Here is a 15,030-nt window from a genome sequence, read left to right on the forward strand (position 1 = left end):
AAAGAAGAAGAAGCTGTACAAGAATTAAGTTTATTGCTGATGAACAAGCTGGGTGGGAGGTCAGTGGGGGATACTGATGTAAAATGATCATTCCAATGTCCTGATTATGGGAGAAAATGTTTCTTAAAACGTTGTTGCTATGCATGTATATGGATGGAATTAAATTCCAGATCTGTTGGAAATTTTTATTTTGATGTGGTGTCATAATTAAACTTAAATCCTCAGGATAAACTGGTGGTCTCTGGTCTTTATTTAACCCAAAAATACAACATTTATTTAAAAAAAAAATAACAGATTAGATAATTTGTTTGCAGTTTCTAAAAGTTAAACAGTAACTGTTCACTTCTTGTTGTGATGTAACTCAATTTTATGCAACTAACAAATGAATCTGATGCAATGAAGCACGAAGAAGTGAACGTACCTTCGCTTGTGGCAGAATATTAAGACTGAGATAAAAGTATTGAGTTGAGCAGTGACGTGTGAGTGTGTGTGGCCTTTTACAATGATAAGGAATATTGTATTAATTTTTTGGCACTGGCCAATCAGGTGAGGAGCCTGAAATAACAACTTGAAAGATAAGATGAATCTAAGACAGAAAATATTTCATCACACTGAATACCCCCAAGTTATCTTCAATTAAAAAGCTCCCAACGAAGCAGAGCCGTGCAAAAAAAATGTCCTGAAATTGACTTCTTGATGAACCTTTGCAGAAAAAAATAGACCACCTCGACCAAAACTTGAACATTTGATTGAATATTTAAAACATATTCAGGTGTTTCTCGGCCCTGGCTTCCATTTTGGCCACGGGTCACTCGCTCTGCTGTCTGGCTTGTCGCTGGTTGACGAGCTTCCTCAGGTGCTGGCTGATGGCAGATGGCTTCTTGTAGATCATTCGCCGGTCTGCTCCTTTTATGTGAATGTGATTGGCTGATGGGTAGCATTCCTTCAGAAACCTCTTTTGAAGTTTAGCCACCATCTGGTGCAGGAGGAAGAGGAGGGGGGAGAATATGATTATCCATGTTACTGGAGCATTGTTCAGTCTGTACCAGACTTAATGTTTGCAGCTGAAGTAAACACACTCACTTGGTTTAAGTGTTCTGGCATTTGCTCATCAAAGGAATCCCCAGTGAGCATGCTCACTGATATCTTGCTGGAGAGAGGTTTAAACTTTGTGATATCCCTTTAAAAAAATTTAAAAAAACATGGCAATGACTTTGTGCAATCTTTTTATCTAGTTTTTCCATTTCAATGTGCAGAAACATGCAGAGACAAATATTTCGATGTATGTTTACAATACCTCACTTGAGTTGCACTTTCATTCATAAAGTAGTGCTCATCTACAGCACTGCTCAGGTGGGCGGGGTTACTGAGTAGGTACTTCTATCAGAAGCAGAAACAGAGAAAATTAAATGAAAATCAAGTATTTTAACCAGGAAAATTGACCTTTTACAAGAGTGCCCTGGCCACGCGATCATGCGGCAGGACGAACAAGAGAAATGACAACTACTGAAAATCACGCAAAAACACTGACAGCAACAACAAACACATAAAACACGGACTAATACACTATTAACGCTAAAAGAAAGGTACCAAGTTGAAATCTAAAACTACTTGGAAATCAAACACACAGATTCACCATTTGTCCATAAATAAAAGATATCTTAAAAAGCATGTAGCGGGACCAGCTGCTTCAGTCCCAGGTCCTTCTGAAGGTCCTTCCAGGCAGCAGGAGCATATTTAAAAGCTTTTTTACCCAGCTCTGTTCTGACCTTGGCTTTTATGAGGGCAGTCATTTCATGAGCAAAACAACAACAACAAAAAAAAGGAATATCAACATGAGTTGAACGCGTTCTATTAATTTAAATTAAGACACCAAGTTCTAATACAATGATAATGAGCACGGAACAAAAGCTAAAACACTAAAACCTTATCAAGTGACTAGTTGAGCTTTGATAGATTATGTGCATTATGTGGTAAATGAGAACACCCCCCCCCCCCCCCCAAAAAAAAAATTATATATATATATATATATATATATATATATATATATATATATATATATATATATATATATATCCTGGTCCAAGTTCAAGAACCTTTGTCAGTAGAACATGTATAATAAAAACAACAGACAGTCGTATCACAGCAAATCATTTAAAAACCTAATTGCCGCAGGAATGAATGAATCTTTTAGTTTATTAGTCCTACACCTCGGCAACAGGTATCTGCATCGGGAAGACAGCAGTCTGAACTGGTCCTGTAGACAGGATCAGTCTGGCTTTTCTCACTGACCTCACCTTGTGCAGATCAGTGGGTTATTTAGGGCTGTGCAGCTATTTTTCTGCACACCCTGACAATTTCACATGTCAAAAGACCAAACCAGCAGATAAAGGTAAAAGTTAATAAGGACTCGATAAAAGAAGAATAAAATATGAAAGTAACATCAACATAAAAACCACAAAGCTTTGGTTAACAATACATTCCCTGATGAGACGTCTTACAAAGCCCATGTGAATCCACAAGCCAGTCTGTTATCAAACACAGGTCCCAGCTATCTACTGTATGCTGGTTCACCACTTCAACAATTTCACCTGAAATGACCACAGGTGAGGTGACTGTACTTTCTTTCCTAAAATCAATAATCATCTCCTTTGTCTTTGAAACATATATCTGTAAGGAAGACGCACAGCAGTCAGTAAAATCCCTGACCCGTGATCAGGGTCAACACTGCTGAGGAGAGACAACTGAGAAATCAGCAAACTTTAAAAATAAGACGCTGTGGATGCTGGCTGCAACAATCAGTATAAAAAATACATTAAAGGGTATTCCTCCTATTGGAAGGTTTCTGTACCATTTTCTATATTCTGACTTCAGGAAACATACCTCATATCAGCAAAATTTCCATAAAATATTATGAAATCACAAATCAAAAACAAAAGAAGGGGGGAAAAAAAACCCTTTCCATACTTTGCTGCAGCTCATCTGATGTAACAGCTTGAATTCTTTGAAGCGTAACTTCACTAATGAAAATCAACATTCTTCATCAGTCAGCTTCCAGCATCCTTTCGCAGCGTTACAGGATGGAGCCTCATCGCCTTCATTCCACTGAGATCAGGACTGTTTCCTGGTCGCTTCTGAGCTCATGTCTTTTTAAACGCTCTTTGATCTTTGGAGAGATGCGTTATTATCCTGAAAAATTACCTCAGCCTCACCAAATTTCCTTTGGACTGAAGGAAAGGAAAAAAAATGGTCCAAAATGTCAATGTTGACCTGTGTATTTGCCAGAGAGGTAATGACTGCCATCTCTCCTGGTCCTTCACCTGACATTACAACTTTATCCTCTTCTAATGTTTAATGATTAATCACTGAATATCACTGTCATCCAATCATCCACAGTCCATCACTGCTTCTCTCTGAACCATGATGACCCTTTATAACTATTTTTCCTCTTCCTGTACTTTCAACTTCCAACCAGTCCAGGCAGATGGCCTTCCCAGTTCTGGTTCTGCTAAAGCTTTTACTTCCTGTTAAAAGGGATTTTTTTTTCTGCATGCTCAGGATGGAGAACTGAATGAAATGGGAGACTCAATACCATCTGCTGGTTTGCTTAGCTAGGTGATTATTGTTTATGATTGGATGCAGTTATTTTAAATTGGACTAATGTGGATTGTAGGAGCCATTTTTTTGGTTTATCATTTAGGCACTTGGGGAGTTTTGAGTTTAGAGGGTACTGAGATGTGTGTGTCACATAGGTTTAGGTTTATATGTGATTTTTATTAGGATTGGTGGACGGTGGGGAGGCCGGTTCTTACCATAGTCATAAGAAACCCACTGAAAAATCAGCATTTTGCACAGAAAAAAACCTCTAAAATTACTCACACTTTATGGATTTCAACCAGCAGAATTCAGTATTTTTATTAACTTTGAACTTTCTAATAAATGGAAACATCAACCAAAGAAAATTTAAAATTTGTCCAATGAAATCTTTAGCTACAAACACTGAGGCTTACAGAGTAGCCTCTACATGGATCATATGCTGGATTTGCTTTAATTGGATTATAATTTGGCAACAATAATTGGATTGAGTTGGACTGTAAAAAAGTGTCATCGCATGACTTTTCCTTTCCTTACAAATGAAGCTGAACTGAAATCAGTTTAATAAAACTTTTTTTTTTGATTGAGCTTAAAAAAATTCAATTTGTTTGGTTTCTCACAGTTCAGTCACAAATCATGACTCCTGTTTCTAACCATTTGTTTTTTATTTCTTTTTCTTTCCATTATCTTTAAAGCATATTGATTTTAGTTTTCTATTCTGAACCTTTGACGTCTTCCTTAGTCAACCTGTATGTTTCCCCTTTTTACAACCAGCCCATTTTGTTTATCCCTTCCCTAAAATGTAGACGTAGCTGACAGGGAACAAACTGTTCCCACACTTCGAGTTGAATCTCCCACTTGAAGGAGTTTTCTAATTCTTATCTTTATTATTTTTATTATTATTATTATTTGCACTGGCAGCGCTTTAGTTGGGACCATGTTTGCTGCCACTCAACAAGGTGCAACAGCTCGTGAAGTTCTGCAGGCAATCTTCTTTTAAGTTCAGACTCTTTTGCATATTTAAACTTGTGCAGGTACTCGTAAAAATGCAAATTACACTGATTTCATCATTTTTCCTCTCAATTTAGTAGTTCAATAATTTGCCAAAATTACAGCAATTTTATCTCTTTGTGTTTTGTTTAGCAAAGTCAGAATGTTTAGCTGTTAAATGACTGATTTTCTGTTGCTGTTTGTTTTTTAAAGTCTGTGAGAACATAGACTTCACATAAAAATTATGGGGGAAAAAATGAGGATAAAAAAAATGCTCTTAAGTCTCATCTAAATCACATGTGCAACTCTTTATTACATTTACTGAACAAAAGCATGTAGTTTTACAAAAAGAAACCACTAAGGTCAAGAGCTAAACCTCTGAATGGAATTAAAAACCTGTCAAGTTTTGCTCAACATAAAGGTGATGTTTGGCTCAGGAAAGCTGCAACACTCTTCTTCTCCAAACAACTTCCAAACCTGAAGCAATAAACATTTGAAGGTAACACCTTTCTGTTAACACTATTGTTAAAAATGTTCAAGCTTTAAAAAACACAAGTGTATATGATTTAACGCTTTGAGCTTTGTGCCTGTTTTTAGGCTTCTGTTTGAAATTTGCATATTTAAATGCATATATTTCTGCAACTAGAAGCTATTTTTGTTTGCTTTGTGGAGTCATAGTAATGGGAACATTCGTCAAATATGTTGAAAAGTGTAAATATGATTATATGTCAGGGATCACCAACTCTGGTCCTTGAGCGCTAGTGTCCTCCGAGTATTTATTGTTTTCTTACTGCAACACCTGATTCAAATAAAATGGAATCAAACTGCTTGTCAAGTTTTGCACAAGTCTGTTAATGACCCATTCATTTTTATCAAGTGTGTTGCAGCAGTGAAACATCCAATACCTGCAGGATGCAAAGATTGTGTCTTTGGAATAATGCAGATGTAACTCTGAACCTCTATCAGATCATTATACTATAAGTGAACCTTATCTCTAAAGTAAATTTGAGAGGTTGCAGCACGGACAGTTCAGGTAAGGTCTCCAAGTAGGCACCATCTGTTCCCAACATACCCTCATTGGTGGACTTTAGGTTTTAAAAGGCTGAAAAAAACATTAAAAACAGTTTTTACAATAGGCTGCAAACAGAGTACATTAAACAAAAACAGTACTTAATATTTTTTGTTATCCTTTACTTTTTATACTTTAAAGTTTTTCAAGCTACTGCAGTTGATCCAAGTATCTTAGATAGCTTTAAAGTGTTACTTCATGTTACCCTAGACATGAACACATAAATGGGGTGATGGAGCATCTGCCCTTCTGGGCCTTGATGGCCAAATAACCGTTGGAAAACAGCTTTTTTTTTTCTGCATTTTTTTTTGGGAAGGAGGTATCAAGTCCTGCATAGTTAAAGCTTAATTATAATTTTTTCTTTTAATAAAATATGTAAATAAGCTGACTTGCATGCCATCAACGAGTTTATGTTGCTTGATGGCCAGGGACCTCATTTATCAAGCTTGCGTAGGAACAAAAACCAGCGTACGCCAAATATAGTCAACTTTTGGGATTTATGAAAACCAAACTTGGAGGGAAAATGTTACTACCTCCAAGGCAACTCTGACCCAGGCGTACGCACATAATCTAGCAAAACGAGAAACGGCGACACCAACGGCACAGAATATAATCAAGGAAATGCTGTGAAATGTGAGACATTTCTGCACAATCCACTATTACCTTTCACACCACATGTTAGATAATAAAGCTGTTTGCAGAAATGAATAAAGACACACATTCAATATTAATTCTCCAAAGAGCGCACGCTCGGGTGAAAACCAGGATTTTCAGAAAAAAAGAAGATGATATTAATAAGAACCTTAACCACTACAATATGTTCTGTCATTGTGAAACAAATTTTACATATTATGAAATACATTCAGCTAAATAAGGTGGACAGTTCACTGTGGAGGTGGATTTCCTTTTATTTATTTATTCTTACACGCACTGTTTTTTTTTAAATTGTTGTCCCAGTTTTTGTCCAGATGGTCTTTATTTCCACCTGGTTAATAGTGGTGATTGCGTCCCTCTGCACCACCCACCCATCTAGAGCCCCGCCCACCCAGCTGGAGCACCCAGCAACTACAAAGAAATATTATTTAACTCTAAATAAACTGCTACCAAGCTCAGATTTAGCTGTTCATGTTTATTTTATAAATTAAAACAAATTACCAGCATCAGTACAGTCACTGACGCTTTTCTCCAAAGCAATTCACCACTGTGGGAGTCGAACTTCGATCTCCTGCATGACAGACATATGCGCTATCGTCTGAGATATCCAGCTGCAGACCCTGATCCCTCTGGCGTGCCTTCCTTCTGAGACTGTGATGGCAGCATCAGCCACCTGCTGCCACTATTCTGTCTTTCTGACACAAGTAATGTCCACGCCGTGCCCACCAATTAAACATTTTTACGTTTGTCAACATGGTCCATCAGGATCTCTGTCTCACACCCTGAAAAATTCCACTTCTTCCCTCTTTTTCCCTCCCGAGCCAACATGGAAATGATGTGATGAATATGTATTACAGGCGTCCACCTGACCATTTATAGCCACCATGTGGGCGTGGGAAGGCGTTCCCTCACATGCGCCGGCTTTAGAGTTGGTGCGAGTGTGGCGCACTTCTACTTTCAGAGTTATCAAAGTGTGCACACGCACGTCCTACGCCCGTTTTCGTTTAGAAATCAGAATTGCTTTTTGCGCCGCAAATGCCACCTGTAGTTTGCTTTGCTGAGCACAGTTTGATTAATGAGGCCCCAGCAACCCAAGTCACCTGTGACGTGCTACAGCATAACAGACAGACAGGATGCTCGTTACTGCAATAGCATCATTGTTTTTAACTTATACCGGCACCTTGTTTTGGTTTCTCTCACTCACTTCTGTGCACCATTTTAGATTTTTTTTTTTTTTTTTTTTAAATAGTGATTGTTATCCAGCATTAGTGAGCCACATAATTTACTAAATAGTGCTATCTGTTTATTTACCATCCCATCCATCAGTGTGTGTACAGGTCAGATGTAACCAAATTAAATCTGTGCACATTAGATATTTAATAAATCTTACAAACAGCTGGAGAGCCGCCATAAAGTTTGGTTTGTTGTGGAATTGGAGCTTTATTAAAACAATAGATGCCTGATGGGATTTTCTGCTGCAGAGCAAAGAAGCTTCAAAAAGTGGTGAAACAAAACCTCCATGTGGCTCTCCATGTTGATGCAAAAGCAGATCTCTGACCAGCTGGGAGTGGAGGAGCATAAATAAGAATAACACATGTACCTGTTGTTTACATTGCAAAGGCATTCATTAAAAAGGACATTTTCATATCCTGATTTCAATTTTACTATTTAGGATGGATGTACTCTGTTGTTTACAAACTACATGGGTAGTAAATATACTTCTACAATAGCAGACTGTGCCTTGTTTATAATAGGATGGAGAGGGTCAGATGAGATGAAGACCAACCAAAGAGTGAAAGAGGGAGGGGATGCAGTGAGGCTGTGCAAGGAACTGATGCTGTAACAGAAGAAGATGGAGGGAAAGAAGCAAAGGTGCAGGGAACAGAGGCACCACAAGAGGCTGAGACGGTTTAAAATCTTGTTTCAGAACAAGAGTTTAAGAGTCTTTGTGTCTTTGTCAACTTTGTGAAAAGACCTGGAAAATTCTCTAGAACACTAAAAAGCAAAATCTTAGAAGTTCCTTTAATGGTCTCCTTTAGCCTGGGAAACAAAGAAACATCATTAATGAAAGGAAATTAGATTATTTTATCCCACAATTCCTTGCACACACATTTACACTAACTGGATTCATGTAGTTTCATTGCTGTAGATCTGGATTCTTGTTGAGGAAAAAAAAAATAACTTCATGGTGTTTTCCAATGAGGTCATAGAAAAGTGGTTAGGTAAAGACAATTTTGGGAGGCTGTACCATATTTTATAAGACTCACTGTAAATTCTTTATGAGTGCATGTCTGAGCTTCTTTTCCAGTAACAATCAGAGCAAACTCCAATAAAAGATTTATTCTGTTAGTCAACTGGCAGACATGTTAATTAACCTATTCCACAGTCACAGCAAGCCACCCCTTTTGCCTGATTTCACACAGCTCTAATTCCATATCAGCACATGCAGTACTGACAGGTTTGGGTCCATTTCATGTGCACCCAAATAAACAATGGATTCTGTTTATCTGCAGACACTCCAGATCCCTGCAGCATCTCCAAAAACTGCTTAGATGAGACTGAAAGCAATGATCTTTACAATGCTAACGCATGTTAATGCTCAATGCAAACACATCCTTCTACACCTCCATAATTCCATCTACAATTTGCACAAGTGTATTTATAAGATGTGGGAAATTAACTCCTACTATTGTAGGCCTATTCTAATGCAGTCAAGGCAGAGTAAAGCTCTTTCAGTGGAGCGGAAACACTGATATCACATCTGAAATCACATTCTGACTAGCTCAGAGCTGGGAGAGTTCACCAAGCTGCAAAATCAAAGTCTCAAATGGAGCAAAATTTCCCTTTAACTGTATCTATCATCCACATGTGATGAGACCAGATAGCTGTAGGTGCCGTTAACACTGTATCAAACAATTCTGCTCCAGTTCAATTAAGCAGTGGTTACAGAACATGCCCTTGAGAAATGGACTGCATGCTCTATTGAGCTCGGTCTGACGGTGAATGTGTGTGTGTGTGCGTGTGTGTGTGTACATTATAACCTTCGCTACTCTGTCGACAAAACCTTTTTCTGTCCTTGGAGAATTCAAGCACAATGATGTCCTTATCTCCTTGGCAACAACTGTAATACTTGAAAAGCTGAAATAGGTCCCTCATCACTGCTGCCATCAAATCGTGGGTGGCTGGCAGCACAGAACAAGGCGTCTTAACGAACTGTTCACATTCATCCCCGAGCAGATGTGGCCGGATCGCACAGACAGCAGCAGAAAAATGTCACAGCGTGCTTATAAAGGGCCATTAAAGGGTAAGTTGTGTTTCTGTAAATGCAAAACTGCAACAACCTCCACGTTACTGTCTAAAACATACACAACATGAATATGAGGTGGTTTATTTCTCTGTAAAACAAATGTGACTGTGTACAGAGAGCATTTTGTCTCTTTTTTTTTTTAGATATTGCCCGTCGTTCATCAGTATCCATTGCTCCCCCTCTGGCTGGGATGTTTTCAATAGGAGGTGAAAAATAACTACAGGACTTCATGACAGGCACAAGTGCCACAAATGTGTGTGAGAGAATCACAGCAGACCCTCCCCTTTGGAAAAAAAAACCTCATCTGCAACACAAAACACCTACAGTTTATTATAACAAGCATTTCCTCAGTAATCATGTGACCTGTCAGAAGGCTAAGCTTTACATTACAGCAGGCTTCAGAAGACATCGCGCATTTGCCTCATCGTGTCGGCACCGGGAAGCCGGGTCGTTTCCATTTATTTCAAAATAACATGCGGTATCATGTCATGCCAAATGCACAGTCTCTGACAATATGAAGACAATCATCACCGACTCTCATCTCATCTGCTGAGGAGGAGGCGTGATTATTCTCGCACTAGCACCATCCTGTGGCTGCACGGGAAGGATGGGAGGAAAGTTGTTTAAAGAGTTGGCAACACATCCCCATTTCCCTTCTTATTTTGATTATGTCACAGAAACTAAATTATGTATTTATCTTACATTTTCTACCATGATGAGAAGCTACATTTATATTCACCTCTGACCTGTTGGGATAAAATATTTCTGCAGCTTTTTCTATTTTATTTAGTATGTGTTGCAGCCTGTTTGCGTGCACAAGTCTGACCTGCCGTTGGATGACTTCCTCTGAGACATTTTCGCCTTTTATTGTTGGTTCAATCAGCCCCATGATGAGCAGCATGCGGCTCAGTCCTGTAGCTGCTGAGAACTGCCTGGCCTGGAGTGATGGCAGCAGCTTGCCATACCTGGAAAAAATGCATAACACAGAGATTAAGTTGTCTGATTTCAAAGATTTGGAAACAAATTATTATGCCCAGCTGCTTCATTTCTGTAAGTTCATTTCTTGTTTGAAATTTATGTAATGGCATGCACTGAATTTCTTTTACATTTCCTTGGAAAATAAATGTGTTCAGCTGCAATAGAAGCATGGCTAAAGCAGGATAATGGTTTGTAGAGCTGATGCAGTCTTTTTTTTAACATGTGCTCATTAATAATCCCAAATAATCCAGCTTGCTCAAAATTTTTCTTTCAAAGGTCTTTTCCAACCCCCAAAAAATAATATCAAACTTTCTCTACAAAGAACTGTAAGAAGAATTTGCCTGGGAAATGAGAAACACTCTTCTTTTTTTTATTTTTTATTTTTTTTTGACAGATGAGAGAAGAAGAGCTGTGGGATTTTGTAACTCAGGAGGCCCAATCGGTCTCAGCTCACTGGTGCCCTGAATTGGCTGGTCTCAGCCTGTGGAGCCCAATCAATAGTGCCGTACGCCTGCTGCCGCCATCGCTGTGCCGCGCAGCCTTCCCTTACACGAAGTCAGCATGCTGTAGATCTGCCCCCTACATCATCATGCACCAGTAAGAGTCTCGTTCCCGTTTCAGCCTGATCTGGGCAAGACTAACAGCAGTCTGATCATCAATACCTACAATAAACTGCCAATCATTCACCTTTAATGCTAGTTCTTTCACTGATTTTAAAGGTTTGTGTGTGCAAAAAGGCAGCAAAATTGTGGAATTCAATCATAATAATTCTGAGTGGCTATGTCTTTGGAATGAAATATAACATTTATAACTGCATTAATCAAAGAAACCAAACAAATTCATTCATTTGAAAGGAATCAGAAATTGTAGTTTTATAAGCATTAACTTTTGAGATTTAATGATAATCGTAAGAAAAGTTATGTTAAACTAACCTTGTAGGCCTGTCAGCTGAGTGTGCACTACAGTCAACATGAGGCAAGACTCATCACTTAATGAGTATTTTAGGCAACTGATCACTCAGAACACTAATTTCCTATTTTCAGTCCATTATCTACTTATTTGACCGATCACATTAGCTCTGCAGCTCAATAATGCTCAAAAATGACAGCATTAGGCAGCACTGCTCGCCTCAGGAAATTGCAATTTCCCACAGGCAGGATCAGCACATCTTTGCTGCCATTATTACTGCACATATCCTATCAAACCACCATCATAAACATGCACTTTCATGTGTAAAATAACCCATTTCACCTGCGCTTTGATACGACATGTTGCTACCCAAACAACTGCAGCTTGATGTTATCGAGCTCTGCTCCAACAATGCATGTCAGCACTGATTGGTCAGATAAAGTTGATTCCAATAGCAGAGAATGGGTGTCGAGCTGCCACAAACAGCAGTGTAAGATAAGGTATCTGCCATATTCATGGTGGAGAAAAATGGTCCCTTTAGGTCAATAATAGATACAGACGGATGGGGGGGGGGGGGCTGTTCTAATTCTCAGTCTCCAGTAGACAGAGAAAACTTTTCATATCAGACCTCTGGAGAGTGACACTTTGACATTTTCATCTTCCTTGCTGCAGTTTTTCCCCTGAAGTCATTCTGCCACCACAGTTTAGAACTGACTCTTCGACCCGGCTCTTAAGAGACTTCTCAGGCTCTGCACATTTTCCACCTGTCACCCCTTTCTTACCTCTTGGTTCCAAAAATAAAGGGTGAGCTGAAGGGAGGGGTGTGTGTGTGTGTGTGTGTGTGTGTGTGTGTGTGTGTCCCTATCACCCGCCCCCCCAAACCAAAAGTTCAAATCTGGTCAAATCATTCCTGGGACTGGCATTGAACATTATTTCAAGGATTCTCCAGCCACCTGTCCTATTCCCTCCTCTTTTTCCATTTTTAATTCTGCCCCCGAGTGAGGATTATGCGAAGCAAGGCATGCGTGTCAAAGGGAAATTTAGTGGGTAAAGACAGCCAAGATTGGTGGGATGAATTAAACAGATAACGGCAGGAGACGAAGTGGGGGAACCATGTAGAGCAAAACGCCTCACCGATGTTGGTCATTTCAGAGGGGCTCTTTTTTTTTTTTTTTTTTTTCTCCCCACAGGAGCGAGGAGGCAATATCTAAATTAATAAAGTGATGAAATGAGTTTGTGCCGTGGACTTTCTGCTGTTTGACTTTCCCATCTGGATTAGTGCAGGCTGAATGGACGCTCTGTTACTTTTGTTACAACTACGCAATTCACTGTCGGAATTTGGCCCTGTAGCGATAAGGCTCCCCTCCTCCTCCTCATTACCATCTCATTCCATATGCAGGGCCTCTGTTACCTGAGAGCCTGCTCACACACAAAACATGAACTATTACACAAGCTTCTGCCAACTATTACAATGAACGCCGAACCTTTAAACACGGACTATTACACGAGGCTCAGCTAACTATTATACTGGAGGAATATTTCTTTTAAAAGTGGCCGGTATACGTCACAAAAAAAGGCAGGAATGTGAATGTGAACAGGTGCACGGCATGGCCTCTTACTCCAAGTTTCTCACTGTTTGTCAAAGAATTATTATGGTTGAAACTGATGGAACATTAGACACTTTCAATCATCTGCTCATCGTAGACAATGCTAAAACATTCATTTTCCAAATGCCGATCCAAGACTGAATATATACTGGTCACTTTATAAGGAATACTTCTTCAATTGCTTGTTAACACAAATTTCTAATCAGCCAATCACACAGCAGTAACTAAATGAATTCAGGCATGTAGACATGGTGAAGACGACTTTCTGAGTTTCAAACTGAGCATCAGAATGAAGAAGAAAGGGGATTTAAGTGACTTTGAACCCACGTTCATCCATTGTTGTTGGTCTGAGTGTTTCAAGAACTACTGATCTACTGGGACACACAACCATCTCTAGGGTTTACAGAGAATGGTCTGAAGAAGAGAAAATATCCATTAAGCAGCAGTTGTCTGGACCAGAATGTCTGGTTGATGTCAGAGGTCAGAGGAGAATGGGCAGACTGGTTGGAGATGATAGAAAGGCAACAGGAAGTTAGATAAGCACTGGTTCCAATCAAGGTCTGCAGAACAGCATCTCTGAATATACAACAGTCCAACCTTGAAGCAGATGGACTACAGCAGCAGAAGACCACACCGGGTGCCTCCTGTCAGCTAAGCACAGGAAAATGAGGCTACAATTCACACAGACTCTCCAACACTGGACAATAGAAGATGGAGAAACGTTGCTGGTCTGATGAGTCTCCATTTCAACTCCATATTTAGATAGTAGGCTCAGAATTTGGTGGGAATGTCATGAAAGAATAGATCCATCGACATTGTATCAACACTTCAGTTGTGTAATGTCAAATGGTGTGAGGGATATTTTCTTGTCCCACTTTAGGCCTCTGAGTACCAGCGTGTCCTGATTTAACCACCACAGCCTACCAGAGTATTGATGCTGACCATGTCCATCCCTTTATGACCACAGTGTAGCATCTTCTGATGCTACTTCCAGCAGGATAATGCACCATCACAACGCTCAGATCATCTCCACCTGCTTTCTTGAACATGACAATAAGTTCACTGGACTCCAACGGCCTCCACAGTCACCAGATCTCAATCCAGTAGAGCAGCTTTGGGATGTGGTGGAACGGGAGATTCTAATCATGGATGCAGCCGACTAACCTGCAGCAACTGTGTGATGCTGTCATGTCAATATGGAGCAAAACCTCTGAGGAATGTTTCCAACACCTTGCTGAATCTATGAAACCAAGAATTAAGGCAGTTCTAAAGGAAAAAGGGATCCAACCTGGTGGGCAAGGTTGAGCTAGTAAAGTGTCCTGTGAGTGTATATTATATTTGTCTAAGAGAGCCATGGAAATGTGTCTGTCAGACCAGTCATTGTAACCAGTCCCTCTTACAGGATGAGAGGATTTATTCCAGTATAATTAGTTTACCAATCTCCTACATAGTTGCTATTTATATATCAGTTTCCAGCTGCTGAGTAAGTTACAATCTGGAACAGCCTTGAACCACCTTGAGAGCAACTCCAGCAAATAACCGTGTCAACACAACAATATCATTTCTGACATCAAATGTAGGACAAGAAAAGCAGAGCAGAATGACGAGCCTTTTTATTGTTTACCTACGAGCTTTGAACACCTTGTCCCACATAAATACTACAGAGCTACTGATGAGTTCAGGATATTACAGATGTTTCCCCCTTTTCTAAAAAAACGCACCAACTGATGAAGTCATTTCTGTTAGTGCTGCTCGTTTTAATGGTTAGAACACAGGGAACAGTTCAGATTCAATCTGTATAATTACACCACAGTGCATTTAATTAGCAGACACAGTTATGCAAAGAAATTAACAAGTGAGGAACAGATTGAGAGGGGGTACCGGGTTTGGCATCTTGAGAACTTGTGAAATGAGGAATGTGA

The 15,030-nt window shown here is 39.5% G+C and overlaps 1 protein-coding gene across 2 annotated transcripts in view; it reads right to left on the minus strand.

Moving 5' to 3' along the window:
- Window positions 1–232: 232 nt before the first annotated feature.
- si:dkey-122a22.2 overlaps window positions 233–15,030 on the minus strand; it is a 30,980-nt gene continuing 16,182 nt past the window's right edge. For both annotated transcript variants that reach the window (XM_041988392.1, XM_041988393.1), the window contains 4 exons: window positions 10,441–10,579; window positions 1,298–1,380; window positions 1,084–1,180; window positions 233–976 (listed from right to left, as the gene is read on the minus strand). In XM_041988392.1, coding sequence (XP_041844326.1) covers window positions 809–976; window positions 1,084–1,180; window positions 1,298–1,380; window positions 10,441–10,579 — 487 coding nt within the window. In that variant the 3' untranslated portion in view covers window positions 233–808. The remainder of the gene's footprint in view (window positions 977–1,083; window positions 1,181–1,297; window positions 1,381–10,440; window positions 10,580–15,030) is intronic.

This window comes from Melanotaenia boesemani, chromosome 6 (genome assembly GCF_017639745.1).
Source record: "Melanotaenia boesemani isolate fMelBoe1 chromosome 6, fMelBoe1.pri, whole genome shotgun sequence".
Lineage (NCBI taxonomy): Eukaryota > Metazoa > Chordata > Actinopteri > Atheriniformes > Melanotaeniidae > Melanotaenia > Melanotaenia boesemani.